The following is a 14,621-nucleotide window of genomic DNA, read 5'->3' as shown; positions in this document are numbered from 1 at the left end:
TATATATATATATATATATATATATATATATATATATGATGGGGCTAACCTTGTATCATGTCTGTGTATCGTGTGTCTCTGTGCCCTGCGAGTGCTTTAAAGGAATAGTTCAAAATCTGTGGAAATGCACTTATTGGCTGTCTTGTCAGGAGTTTGATGAGCAGAGTGATATTTTTGCACTTTGGACACAGTCAGGCTAGTCATTTCCCCTCGTTTCCAGTCTTTATGCTAAGCTATCCCCTCGTTTCCAGTCTTTATGCTAAGCTATCCCCTCGTTTCCAGTCTTTATGCTAAGCTATCCCCTCGTTTCCAGTCTTTATGGTAAGCTATCCCCTCGTTTCCAGTCTTTATGCTAAGCTATCCCCTGGTTTCCAGTCTTTAAACTACTTCTTTAAACTGTCGAAGGCTGAGACCGATTGTTTAGAAGAATTCATCGTTCACCATCTTCAGACTGTTATACACTTAGAATTATTTTGTCTAAAACATTACAGTATTCAATCTACAACGACATAAAATAATGAAAAAATCCTCTTTAGTAATAATCTGGTATTTTTGCTTGATAAAATGTATCAATTTAGGCGGCTTTTTAAGACATTCTGTTGTGTATGGTGTGCATTGTTTTATGGCAGTGCAAAAGACAATTTATATTTCAAATCTAACGGACAGTTAAGTAATCTGAATAAAATGTGTTGATGTCAGCATTATCAATATCTCTGTAGAAACATTATGCAAATCAGAAAACAAACATTTGTATATTTGTGATTTTTCTAAATTCCAGCAGAAGTTAAGATGAAGGGTTATTTTGAGAGTTAAGATACTTTAAATCATAACATTTGTGTTTCCGATGTTCTTAGTTTGTAGATTTCTACTTTTGCTGAGAATAATCTATATTTTTTTTGTCCTAAATAACACACAAGCTGTTTCTTCTGCACAGCCGCTGGACATCTCCACTGAGGATCCATTGGCAGGGAAACAAAAAGGTGAAATCTCTGCTGCTTTTCCTCCATTAGCGGAGTTGATTGCTGGGTTTCAATTACAGGAAACTGCACCCGGACAACTCCCCATCGCAGATGACGATGTGCGTACGCATGCGACTCTTTACTCACAGCTCGGCCGATGCTCCTGCCGTTGCTCCCTGCGTGCCTTTCCCGACCTGCTCCTTCTTCTTCCCCTTCTTCTTGCCTCTGTAGTACGTGCGCTCCTTCATGGGCATCCACCTCTCCAGGTCAGGGGTCGCTTTGGGGTCGCAGTTCTTGGGCAGCTTGCCTAAAAAATAATGAAGTAAAAAGAATAAATAACATCAGGAGCATTACGTGAGGAGATGGGTCTGTGGTCTCTGCATTACATAACATGTTGAAAGCATCTCGTTGAAGATGATTTATAATATTTCTATATAATTTAATACATATATTAATTCCTACTTTGACTAGTAATTATTTGTTTTACTTTAATCCCGATAAGATTTAGTGAATCCCTCCCACAAACACACCTCTCTTTTTCTTCTTCTTCTTCTTGATCTCGCCTTGCTGGCTGTAGAGAAAATGCAGACGTATTAGCATAAAGAGGGTGAAAGTGTCACCACATAAGATCATGTCGTGAACATCATGAAGCCGAAGAAGAGAAGCAATGAGGGTTTACATCGGTTCTTTGGGAAGGTTTTCTCCGATGACTTTAGCAGCTTTTTTCCTGACGTAGGTGGCTCCGATGGAGTTCTCCAGCTCGTCCACGTCCACCTTTAAGGCCATTGTGTCTGCAGACGGTAGGTGCTTGCTGAGGCTGGAGAGGAACGCTTAGGACAAAACTACTTTACATTTCAAACGGACACTTCTAGGGTTGAGGACTGACTTTACTTGGTTAAATGGTTTAGCACTTTTATACCGCACTGCTGATCCGAGTATGTTCCTTTAGGTCGTCTAGCTCCGGCTTCTCAGGTTGGATAATAAATGACGGACCTCCAATACTGTGTTCCATGTTATTATCTAAATAATCACACTAGTCAATAGAGTCGATGGTGTGGTCTTCCAGGGCTGCAACTAACAATTACTTTCATTAGGGATTATTCTCACAAGTATCTTCACAACTAACAATTATCATTTTGTCTATAAAATGTGAAAAATAGTGGGAATTGTTAATTATATTTTCCCTAAGTTCAAGGTGGTGTCCTTATATACCTTGTTTTATCTCAACATTAATCCAAAAATATTGATTTACCACAGAACATCCTCACATTTGAGACGTTAAAAATCAGAGAATGCTGGGTGTTTTTGCCATTTGTGTCCCCAAACAGTTACCAATTACTAAAAAGTCATCTCAGCTCTAGTGTCTTCAATTTCAGTAGATCCAAAGGATACGATTTGGCTTTATCCGTGTCCACCAGAGAATACGCCGAGATGAGTTGTGCCAGCGTGTGGATGTCGTTGGGGTTTTGCCTTTTTCAAGAAAAATTAAACAAATTAAGCTTCAACTCTTGCAGTAAAAATGACAAACAGATGAACACAAAAAAGATGAAAGGTTAGGCGCATCTACTGTAAGGATTACACTGAAATACTGAAAGAAATCTGTTTAAGCTTGCATTTACACTCACAGATGTGCTGCATAAACATGTAAAATGAATAAATGCTTTGCCTTCAAAGTGAGTTTCTTTTGTCATTTTGTAATTCAATAATTGTCTGTGCTCTATAAGCACATTGTTACGATGTTTATCAAGCCGTTTAAGAACTTGACAAACACACGAGCTACTTGACATCATGCCGACAAGCTCGATAGAACAGAAAGCAGAATCAACAGCTGTGAAACACCCTCTAACACTTCACACATGTTGAAGCTCAGAGAGTTCTGCAGGGCTGTAACTCACTTCCACAGCTGCTCCAGATCACTAATGGCTTCTTTTTTCCGTCCGTACTTCAGTTTGAAATTGGCAGCTTCTCGTACAAGCGCCAAGTGTGCAGCAGACTTGGGCTGTGGAGGAGCGAGAACAGGCTGCTGATTACACACAAACGAGTTCACGTGTTGCTGTCTTAAGTTAGCTACTCGGCTCACAAGAAGACTCGCAGAAGAAGCAGTAACGTGTTATATGAACAGAAAACTAAACACGGGACACGAACCTGTTCAGACTGGTAGTGCTCAATAGCTTGTTTGAAAATATCGATGGCGCCGTCGATGTCTTCTTCGTGGGAGTACATCGTTACCAGAGCTGAAATCTGAGGAGTCAACGACACAGTTCAGATGTCAGGTGACGGCAGACGTCACTGAAAAGAGACAACGTCGATAATAGTCATAAATCCAAACGGACTTACCATCCCCGCTTTGTGCTTGAACTCTTCGATGGACTTCAGAACATCACAAGCTTTTGTTACGTGACCTGAGGACCAAAAAAGAAAGAAGACCCAAAACAGAGTGTCATAAGATGTGTTCATTAAATGAAGCTGTAACATTTTCAACTGATGTCCTGTCCTTGAGAGTACAGTCTGTCTGAACACATCAAACCATAATCACTGTAGAAACACGCCATCACCTTGTATTAAATAGAGTTGAGCCATTGTCAGTTTGATGCCAGATGCACTCTCTGGATGCTGGTCTGAGAATTGCTGGAAAACAAAACAACAGTCAGTAAAAGCACGATCTTAAGAAAACACACTGAAGACATCCAGTGTTGTTCAGTTCCTACCTGCAGCAGCTCGATGGCCGGGCCGTGCTGCTTCTCTCTGCACAGCTGAGCCACCTGGATGAGGACCGGCCGAGGGTGACCCGGGTTCTGAGACTGAAGACTGGACGACAGTTTCCTGCACTGGTCCGCCTGCAAACAGCAACGCGCCAACAAAACCCTGATCAGTAACGAAATCTAAAAATGTGGAAAATCATCCACGACTGCTCTCCTGTTCCTCTGAAGCACAGCGGCCGTTTAGCTACCTGGTTGGTGTACATGGCCAGGAGGGCTTTGTTGAAGTCGATGGCCTGCAGCTGCTTCCTCGCCAGCTTGTATTCAACGCCTTCAGCGCTCGTCAGCTTCACCTTTTTCTTTGAGTCAAACACGTTTTGGTCCTGTGGATAGAGGATAACCGAGTTCAGTATTCTGGACGAGGCGGTCAGCTGGCAGTGAGTTGGTCTGAGGTCACAATGATACTTTTATGATGAAATATTTCTGTTGGTAAGATCTCTCTCCCCACACACCCCCACACACACACACACACACCCCCCCCCCACACACACACACCTTGTTTATTGTAATGATATTGTTGGCGGTCACAGCAAGCAGCCCAACATCTGACGGCCTGCAAATAACAATAAGACGATATGTTGTGTGTCATATCACATGTGCAGCATTTGAGTCCAAGCCGAAGTATATTGTATTTTATGGAATATCTATTTGACATCTGTATTGTTGAGACATACTACTAAAAATAAGTACAAGTTTCTGGCACAAATGGAGCATAAAGTACCATCGCAAATTAAAACGAAAATACGTCATCATTATTTCAACCCGTGCCACATTCTTTATCTCATTAAACGTATTGAACTCACTTGAGCTTGATGACCTGGTTGTAGAGCTGCAGAGCCTCGTCCGTCCGACCTTGTAACTGCATGACGTACGCCATCTGAGAATGGATGACGGCCAGCTCCGACTCGATGTCCTCCTCGGTCACATCCTGAGAGGGACAAAGCAGCAATGTTCATTCTGGGTGAATTAAGACATCAAGCATGGACATGGTTGTACTAAAACAACAACAACTTAATAATTCCTATTATATTTATGGTGCTTAAATGTTTTAGGAGCCAAAACAAGGCATACACTCACAGAATCATCTGCCAGTGAGACTCTGCAAAGCTCTGTGAAAGAAAAACAAACGGTTAAAGTCAAATGAAAGAATGGATGAAATAGCAAGCCGGTAGAACAGAGTGGGACTGACCCTCTGCTTGTTGTAGTTTATTGAGGGACTCCGTCAGCTGTCCCTGGCCAATCAGAGCGCAGGCAGCATTGTAGCACAGCTCATACGTGGACTCTGGAAGACCTAGATCTTCCTGCAGAAGAAAATATAACATGTTAAAAACCATATAATACAATAACTTGCCTGGTGACACATCCAGTTAGACTGTCTGAGGTCTTCTTCTCTGGTATTCATACAAGTAAAACATTTGAAGAAGAAGCTGAATATGAGCTTTCGAGTCGTTTGTTATGCTCGGCATTCAAGTGAAAGAAACCGTTCCACTTCCTTGGTGTGTCAACACTTTCGAAATCAGTTTCAAGACCGTCCAAAAGCCCAAAATGTTGATTTTGAAGAGAAGCTTACCAGCGGAGCTTCCTCCCACTGACTCATAGAAGCCACCACAGCAGCGAGGTTGGTCTTCCTCTCCTCCTCGTACTCATCCTGGGAGTTCCTGATCAGATCTGTGTAGACGGACTTGCAGTCATCGTAGCGCTCCAGTCTGTACAACTGGACAATGGAAAGAGACACTTCCAGTCAGCAGGAGCCTTTACATCAAACACAAAAGCTTTAGTAATAAAAAGGTTTGATTTGATGCAGATTAGTCAAATCAAACAGCTTATGGACAAATTGTGAGCTTTTACAAGATGCTCCACACAAACGAGAGGGTGGGCAGGTAAACAGTTTTCTTTCCCCTCAGAAGTCTACAGTCTACAAATCGAGAGCATCCCATAATACTACAGTTTTTTAAATGTCTAAACAGCCTTACCACTTGACCGTAGAGCTCCTTCAACTTGTCTGTTTGCTCCGGAGCAGCCTCGATGGTCTTCAGGGCACTTTCCACTCTGTTCAGCCGGTACTCGCAGTACGCCTTCTCAAACGCCACGTCACTGAGAGGGGAGAGAAATAAACATTATTACAACTGCAAGTCATGTAAGCAAGTAACTTACTAACTTATGTGTAAAGCATGAAACAAGCAAATTTAGATTTCAGTTATATATTTTTTAATGTTTTGTTAAGTGTGGTTTTACATTTAACGAGGATACAACTACCGATTATTTTCAATTAAAGTGTTGATCATTTCTTTAATATAATAATATCAGATAGAGCTTCAGCGCCTCAAGTATTGAACAGCCTTTCTGCTGATCGGCGGTTTCCAAATACAAAGTTGTTTTCAGAGTCAAATTCAAGCCATTTCTGTATGTTTGTGTTTAAATGTGTGTAATCATGCTATCTGCATGTATTGACTACTTATTTTCTACTGTTTTATTTACTCTGTAAAGCACTTTTTGTGCAAGAATGTGCTCTTCAAAGAAAGCTGAATAACAGATTAAACATTGAGTGTATAACAGTCAAAATGTCAAATCTGTTTTATATGTCTGTCCAACAGTCAAAAACACAAATATAATACATTTACAATCCCCTGAAACAGTGTGGAAACCCTAACAATAGAGAAGCTGGAACCAAAGAATGTTTATCAAGTTAAATTGATTAAAATAAATGAAATAATCGATTATCAAACAAATCCTTTTCATGTCTGGTTAATCAGATATTTGTTCCTAATAGAATGCACATTTACCACTCCACACAATGTATAAATAAGCACACATGTAGTCGATTACCTGCTGAGCGTTTTTGAATGCATGTTCATGACGTTCAGCGCCTCTTTGAAGCTGCCAGTCTGAACAAGGCAAACTATTTTACAGTTCAGGGCCGTCACATCGTCCCTGTTTTCCTGGAGAACTGTGACAGAAGAGAACACAAACACACAGCAGAACATTCATTACTGGAAAAAGTCATTCATGCATTAATCTTTTGAAGACTCGACTAGTGTAACTCCTTCTCTCTGGCATGCATGCATATATATATATATATATATATATATATATATATATATATATATATATATATATATATATATATATATATATATAAAATTGTATTTATTTCTTATTTAATTTTTAGCGTATCAACTGTCTCACTGAGCTTTCTGTTATTTTTTTATTATAAAAATAATAATTATTTATAGAATTGATTTAGCTGCTTTTGTCTGTCAAAGCACTTTGTAAACTCCGTTTTTAAAGGTGCTTTATAAATAAAAACATTATTATTATAATTAGTAACGCAGATTAACGAAAAAAGTACACAATTGACTGTAAACCTGCTTATTTAAAGGAAGAATCAACGGTCACTGTAGGTGCCTAACGGTTTGGTGACAGCTGACTTAACGCCTGTTAGCCACTGACCATGTTAAGTTAGCTGGAAGGCTAGGGACACGTCACTAATCAGGGAAGAACGGCACATTTTAGTGGCAAAATATTACTTTATCACTGCACATAAAACCAGGGAAAACCAGCTGGACTCGTAGCTTCAACACTTAAGTACACGGTTGTTCGTAGAGGTTTGGTTTACAAAGCTAACTCGGTGTTTGAGAGACCTGAGAAGTAGATGTCTAACTGCCTTTAGCATAGCCACATGCTAACAGCTGGACCTAGCTTAGCCAGTGAACTCCGCTGATTGGAGCCAGAAGAAATAGGCCGTCTGTCTAACTGTCTGACCGCGGTTCCTTGTTCCGTTTGAGAGTAACGACGACAGACATGAATGCCTACTTTTAGTCACAGCTTTCAGGGCCCTCGTAAAGTCTCCATTCTGCCCGCAACGGTTCACTTCGGTCCACAGCGAAGCCACCGAGACCCCTCCGCTCGCCATCTTCGCTGAACGGGCTCAAACAGAGTCGGCGGAAGTAGAAAGTGTCCACATCCGGGTGAGAAATCTTCTTCTTCTTCTTTTTTTTGAGGTTTATTGGCGGTTGACAAACCGGGTTAGAAATGAGAAAAAAATATTTAATTAATTAATTTTTAAATTGAAAGAATACACAAGCCGAAGATTAGTGATGAAACCACGACTTTTTGTCAACGATTAAACGTTACGTGAAATTTTTGGAAATAGACGTTAGATTACTGTGCAGTAAAACGATGCCTTCACGGCCGACCTTGAAAGTTTGTCTGCGGTGCTGCAGCAGCAGTTAGTGCGCAGTAAGTTCTCAATACTTTGTTTTTACTAAGGGAAGTTTTACATATAACTCTCGAGTAAGTCAATGAAACTCAAGGAATCTCTAAAGTTGTTAAGTTAATTTGAAGTGGCCCTCTTTTACGGATTTATTTTATTTAATGACTATTTTATTGAGTCATTTTGGTGGTTTTGATCTTGTTCAAACGTCTGACACGTTTATGCACCCGTTGTAATGAACTAATATATATTTATTTGCTTTTACTTTCATACGATTTAGAATACGTTTTCCACCGCTAACCACCAGGGTACGGGGACACTAATTACCAGACACTTTGTATGTTATACAAACATCATAAAAAATGTACCTTTACACATTTTATTATATATTTTTAAAAGTCCTAAATATCCGATATTTCTGTTAGCACAGGAAGGCAGCACGAGAGTCACGGTTGGACGAACTTGTTCGTCAGCCGAGGAGAGGGGGGCACTGTTGTCATCCGTCAGGTCCTGTGTGTGTCGAGCTTTTGTCCAGGAGAAATGGCTGGGATTAAAGGTAAAACATGGACACTTTTTTATAAAAAATTAATTTAGAAAGCCTCTAAAATCTCGGCTCAGTTTATATATAACTGTGTCAAATGACGCTGGAGACAGATGGATGCGTTTAACGGTAACGTGAGGAAGCCGCAGGGCCAATACAGTCGTTAGCATTAGCTTAGCTTAATAGCATCCATTCCTTTGGGCTAGAAAGCAGCCGCTACTTAGTCAACACAATGACATGCAATATTAACATTAGAAGACACACTTCAGCCATGTGACGCTTCATTATGATACTGTAATTAATGCCATTACCGTAGTATAATAACGTCGTAGTTACCGTAATAACGCTAAGGCTAGCTGCACCTTAACTTCAGTGGTTATTACACAGTCGCTGACCACCGGACACCGGATTAATTGCAGTTAACAAGCAGCTGTATTGACTGCATTGTTTTCAGAGTTTAACATGGGCCCCCAATAAGGTGTCTTGGATTGCAAATGTAGCTGTTACACGTAGGAATCAGCTGATTCATCACATGGGTAGCTACAGCAGCCTGGGGCCCTGCAGTCTATGATGGGATAGAGAGAAGCTAAGTTATATGTGTGTGTGTGAGACACTCTGTCTCTCTTCTAGCTCTCATCAGCCTGTCCTTTGGAGGGGCCATCGGCCTCATGTTCCTCATGCTAGGATGTGCCCTCCCTGTGTACGAGTAAGTACCACTATCACACACCATGTGAGGCTGTTAATGTGTGTGTGTGTGTGTGTGTGTGTTTTCAATGTTCACACTTGGCACTTAGGTGCACCCTTGGGTGATCCCATCATAGGTTTAGGGCTTTAGATACAGGACCGGATGAACCTCCCTTAAACTAACCTGCTGCATGAGACAAAGACAATTATCCACCTTTTGTGAGCAATAAAGTGAAGTTTCATTCCGACATGTAGATTATCCCTTTCTCTGTTTAGTATTTAATGGTGGGATATGAAATGGCCATCAGGTTTATTGTATGGTAATTCAACTTAAACTACATACCTGCCCCACCAGTCATTTTCAGAGCAGTTAACATCTAAAATGACTGAAGAAATATGTTGATTTAAGGGTTATTATTTCTGTAAGTCGACTTACAACAACCTGTAAGAAGAAAGTGTCCCCATTCTTAACCCTGTAACAAAGCTCTGATTGGTTGATTGTTTTTCAAACTCTCTCAATCAATCACCAGTGTGCACAACATCATGCCTATTTGAATCCAAAGCGCTGTAATAACGTTACCATGTAAGCACAACATCAGCTGAAATAATGAGGGTGTTAAAGCTAGATTTTGACACCCTACAGGGTCACAATGTTACGTAATAAAGCACATTAAAGCCATCCACCATTACAGTGGATATTGTACTTCAGGGATGCATTTTCACAAACAAAGTTACAGTTTTTTAAAACAACTCTGACAAGGTTTTTCACTCCCTACATGAGCTCCAGCCCTGAGGTTTGGCTCTTGTAATCTCATCTGATTTCCATTTGAGCCATTATCATTACACTAAGTGACAGCAGAATGCAGTGGAACAAAGGCTGTAGGAAAATCAATTAAGGATATTTATTAGTAGAGTCTGATACCGGCAGACAATTCTAGCTCATCATTGATAAATCAGTATCCGTCAGCTCATGAATAACAGGAAGTTGCAGTTAAGAAATACCACAGACATTTATTTAATGTTAATAATACAGGCTTGTCCACGTAAAATACTATATAATGTCTCTTTAGGCCTAACTCTATCATACCTAAATGTAAGGGAGAGCTTTAGTGTTTATGTTAAAAACAAACACACAAACTAGTTATCAGGTCGTAATAGAATAAAATACACCTGTGAAGTTAGAAAATGTTCTGAAAAGTGTTTAGTCCGTCATCCTTCATCATCACAGAATGTGTGTATTTATCTCTCCACTTCTCTCTCTCTCTGCAGCAAATACTGGCCTCTGTTCCTCCTCTTCTTCTACATCCTGTCTCCCATCCCTTACTGCATCTCGCGGAGAGTGGTCGACGACACGGACTCGGCCAGTAACGCCTGCAAAGAGCTGGCCATCTTCCTCACGACGGGCATCGTCATCTCAGCATTCGGCCTGCCCGTCATCTTCGCAAGAGCTGAAGTAGTAAGTTATGGAGTCTTCTGAGTGCAGTTCACTGTGACGTCAAGAGGAACGCAGACATGCAGTTATAGAGTGAGATCACCTAAAGTATACATGAAACAAAATCAGACATTTTTAATACTTTGTGATACATGTTTTCTACGCATACATAGAGTAGAAGGAGGCATCAATTCCACAACACATCCTGAATAAAAAAGCCAACTTTCCCGAATAAGAAAGGCTGAATGATTTTGAAAAAATTAAATTGAAAAATATATGTTTCACTTTCTGTGTTGTGGTCACACCCACTTTCTAACGGTCTCTCCTCGTGTTCTGTCCCACACAAACATCCTGTATTTCTGCAAAGTACAACTTTAACATTTTATAGTAAAAAGTATATTAAGTAAAGGATGAAAACCAACAATTTGTTGATTCCACTAGCAGGTATAATCTGAGTAGCCAAAGTCTGATATTTGTATTCCTTTGTGTCATAGAGCTCCATTATAACACATCAATGAGCCTTTTTTTAAGCCACAGAGAGGATCTGTTGACACAAACATATATTTTGAATATTACCAGCTGTATATTTTTGCTCTAATGCAGTAAAAAGAAGGCTGCCTCCTCAACAGGTTTGCTGTTGGCTCCAGCAGCAGGCTTTCTGATTCGTATGAAGCAAGACCATTAAGAAAAACAAGTCAAACAAAACAAGATAGTCAATTAATTCAAACTACTTTAAAAAAATCGAAGTGTGGCCACATAGCAGAGGAGCTGACAGATGCACCAGCTGCAGCAGAACAAGATTAGCATTTCACTACTTATTTATTTCCTCTTCCTGCTGCGTGTCCTGAATGTACAACTGTGGAGCAGCGTGTGTGCAAATGATTCTGCAAACTGTCGTCGTTGACACCCCACCAGACCTCGGCCTGAATAATGTGCGCTGCAGCGTGTGCAGCAGCATTTGTTAACCTGAATTATTGATGCGTTGCTTTACAGATCGCCTGGGGGGCGTGTGCGCTCGTGCTAACGGGTAACGTAGTCATCTTCAGCACCATCCTGGGCTTCTTCTTGGTCTTTGGATCCAACGACGACTTCAGTTGGCAGCAGTGGTAAAACAGCAGAGGGAGGGGGACCTTAGTCTGAACTGTTTCTATTATTATTATTATTATTATTATTATTATTATTATGGTATTACTGTTTGGTTCTTCTTGTTGTTATTTATATGATGACCGTCCATCCATAGACTCACACCAAACCAGTGCAATACTCTCTTCTTTTTTTTTTTTACCGCCTGCATCATATTGAACTGACACTAGTGGGAAAATGCTGACTTTCTGTTGGATTTTTACTCATTTTAGTTTCTGTGTTTTTCTGTGAATGTTCTCCATTCGTGCGTTTTTAGTTTTTGAGCGTTTGTGAGCTGATGAACAACGACTGCTTGTTTTATCTGTGAGAAGCTGAACGTCCAATAAGACTCAATCTGACCTAGAAGGACAGCGTCGTCCCGTCTGTGCTGCTGTCTCTATTTAGATAGAAGTCGCTCCACAGAGAGTACAGATGGGTGTGCATTTCCAGTCTAAGTGCTGAGCTGAGTGTAAATCAGCAGAACACTGATACAAGCTCAGATTTTATCACTCACGATTCGCTGAAAAAGCTGTTTCCTTTTGGCACGATTAGATCGAAACGGGGTCTGTTTTGGTGAAAATGAAGCTGATAAGAATGCTGATTTTTTTTAAATTAGCTTTTTCCACTAATGTAACGCTAGCATCGCTAAGGGGGAAGAACTGGGCCGTTACTGCCACCAAACCCCGTCACACGTGTGAATGTAAATCAGCTGTCTTTTCCAGCAGCATGTTCTTTATGTCTGTCTGCGACCACGTTGGAAATATGTGTCACTTTAAAAGGTTATCCCGTCAACCTTCTAATGTCTGCGCCCCATAAAGAGTCACATGTCATCACTCAAAGTGAGACGACGATGCTCGTTTCCTCTCTGAACTCAGAGGACACAGACTCCTTCAAACACCCTCACACCAGAGATCAAATTAGACCGACGTGGTGATTTCCCAGGTGCCAGCTGGATGCAGGCTGCTTACGTTACTCTGCATATATGTTACCTCACTCTCATGTGTGGGCAAGTCCCGCCGTGTCGGGTCAAGAAAGCATGAAAGGCTTCTAGCAGCCGCCAGCTAGCGTAGGATTAGCTAGAGGACAGTGGCCTTGTTGGGAACTGAGCCAAGCTAAGAACTGGGCGACTTATAACCGAGGCCTGGTCAGTCACTAACAGCCCGTAAGCTTTTACATGTGACTCCTTCAAAATAAAAGAATCCGGCGTCTATGTTTTATTTCTCTCTAGAAGCACATTGGGCCCAGACATGCCGTCACATTTCCTCACACCAGCATTGTCGTGATAAACGCACAGTTCTGATTTGTTTCGAGGTGTTTCTGTGTGAAGGAGACGTTGTGTAATCTGTTGGCAGCTCACAGCCTCTCGTCAGTCCGGTGCTGCGCTCCTGTTTAACTGGAACACCTCCTTTAGATCAATTACGTTCAGTTTGAATACGTGCTCTCTGGAAGATAAAAACTAAAATCTGATTTGACTAATGCTGACTTAATGTCATTTATTTTGTGTCCCAGAATTTCAAATCTTTTATTTTTTGTTATGTGTTGCCGTTCAGCTCAGAACGTACTTTTAACTCGGATTTCCATGCACAGCAGATTTCCAACAATCATAATGTCAACACGTTCTGTTCCAAAGAATAATTTCCACTTTTTAAAACCACACAGTAAATAAAACACATATAAAGGAATAGTTTTGGGGGGAAAGCTTATTCGCTTGTCTTTTAAAAGTCAGACGAGAAGATTGCTACGACTCTTTAATCTGTGTCTCAATAGAGTTAGAACCAAGCTACGATTAGCCTAGCTTAGCATAAAGACTGGATACAGGGGGAGACAGCTAGCCTGTAAAAGTTCAACAATATGCCACTAAAACACAGATAAAGTTCATTATTTAACATGAAACGTATTGTTTTTATCGTTGATAAATTGTACTTTTAGAGGGATTAATGTGCGTTCACTATGAATTGTTTGTAATTAAATAGTAATAGCACATAACTCCCTCTATAACCACCATTTGTCATTTTTATATCTCTGCTTGTGTGCGGATGAAACAAACGAGATACAACGTGTTAATCAGTAAACTTTAGGGATGTTGATCGGTGTTTTTAAACTGGGATAGCTTCCAGTCTTTATGCTAAGCTAATCGCCTCCCGAGTTGCAGCACTACATTTAAAGCAGAGGCGTGAGAATATCCGTCTTCTCATCTGAGTCACATTAACACAAACGATTTATAAAGAAGAACAAAACTCTCAAGTTCACCAGAGTGTCATATGTACATTATGGGAAAAGCAAATAGGAAATCTGCAGAGGAAAGTCGTGGCTAAACATGCTACCTGACACCTGTGTTTTATCTGGAGCACATTGGCATTAAAACGTCCCGCTCAGCTGTGATATTTATTTAAGCTCTCTTCTCTGTTACGTGACTCTTCCAGAGATCAGACCTCAGTGAAGCCACTGATTGTATTTAAAGCAGCTTTTTAGCTCAAGTTTAACGTGTGTTTAACTACTGAATAATACTGAATACTACTGACATGATTTGTGCATATTGTTACCTAACAAGCAGGTGTTCCTGAGGTGTGAACAGCTGGATGACTGTCTGAAGCTCACTTTGTCAAATGTTCTCTCTGTTTTGTTGAAGCGATGTGACAGGAGCTGGTGTGTGGCTGCTGGATTGGTTTCTCTTGTGTTTCTGTTTGAAGACAAATGTTACGCTTTGTTTCTCACACACTTTGGGAGGATATTGTATTTATTTATTTTAATAATCGCTTCGTGTCAAATGTCCCAATGCCATTTTCTATCTGCAACTGTTCTGTTAGAGGCAGAAGTCAGCATGGTGGGTTTCTTTTGTTTTTTAATAAACGCCATTTTTGAACATTCTCTCCTTTGAATGACTACTAATGCGTTTGACTGGATCAGATTC

The 14,621-nt window shown here is 40.6% G+C and overlaps 2 protein-coding genes across 2 annotated transcripts in view; one reads left to right on the top strand and one right to left on the bottom strand.

Annotated features, from left to right (window-relative positions):
• Positions 1-7,689, bottom strand: part of srp72 (signal recognition particle 72) — a 9,468-nt gene extending 1,779 nt beyond the window's left edge. The window contains exons 1-18 of the mRNA XM_076105319.1: positions 7,532-7,689; positions 6,545-6,665; positions 5,692-5,812; positions 5,289-5,432; positions 4,908-5,019; positions 4,796-4,827; positions 4,522-4,646; positions 4,214-4,271; positions 3,910-4,041; positions 3,668-3,796; positions 3,515-3,587; positions 3,297-3,361; positions 3,105-3,200; positions 2,855-2,958; positions 2,352-2,429; positions 1,639-1,776; positions 1,490-1,530; positions 1,107-1,266 (exon numbers count right to left, since the gene is read on the bottom strand). Coding sequence (XP_075961434.1) covers positions 1,107-1,266; positions 1,490-1,530; positions 1,639-1,776; positions 2,352-2,429; positions 2,855-2,958; positions 3,105-3,200; positions 3,297-3,361; positions 3,515-3,587; positions 3,668-3,796; positions 3,910-4,041; positions 4,214-4,271; positions 4,522-4,646; positions 4,796-4,827; positions 4,908-5,019; positions 5,289-5,432; positions 5,692-5,812; positions 6,545-6,665; positions 7,532-7,631 — 1,829 coding nt within the window. The 5' untranslated portion in view covers positions 7,632-7,689. The remainder of the gene's footprint in view (positions 1-1,106; positions 1,267-1,489; positions 1,531-1,638; positions 1,777-2,351; positions 2,430-2,854; positions 2,959-3,104; positions 3,201-3,296; positions 3,362-3,514; positions 3,588-3,667; positions 3,797-3,909; positions 4,042-4,213; positions 4,272-4,521; positions 4,647-4,795; positions 4,828-4,907; positions 5,020-5,288; positions 5,433-5,691; positions 5,813-6,544; positions 6,666-7,531) is intronic.
• Positions 7,690-8,356: 667 nt separating this feature from the next.
• Positions 8,357-14,578, top strand: LOC142964801 (leptin receptor overlapping transcript-like 1). The gene is made up of 4 exons (XM_076105323.1): positions 8,357-8,487; positions 9,103-9,178; positions 10,426-10,612; positions 11,582-14,578. The coding sequence occupies exons 1-4, from the start codon at positions 8,472-8,474 to the stop codon at positions 11,696-11,698; spliced, it is 396 nt and encodes a 131-aa protein (XP_075961438.1). The 5' UTR covers positions 8,357-8,471; the 3' UTR covers positions 11,699-14,578.
• Positions 14,579-14,621: the final 43 nt, after the last annotated feature.

The sequence above is a fragment of the Anarhichas minor genome, unplaced genomic scaffold (genome assembly GCF_050575085.1).
Source record: "Anarhichas minor isolate MPS153535 unplaced genomic scaffold, ASM5057508v1 ptg000031l, whole genome shotgun sequence".
In the NCBI taxonomy this organism is placed as follows: Eukaryota; Metazoa; Chordata; class Actinopteri; order Perciformes; family Anarhichadidae; genus Anarhichas; species Anarhichas minor.
This window is presented reverse-complemented; position numbering and strand designations above follow the sequence as displayed.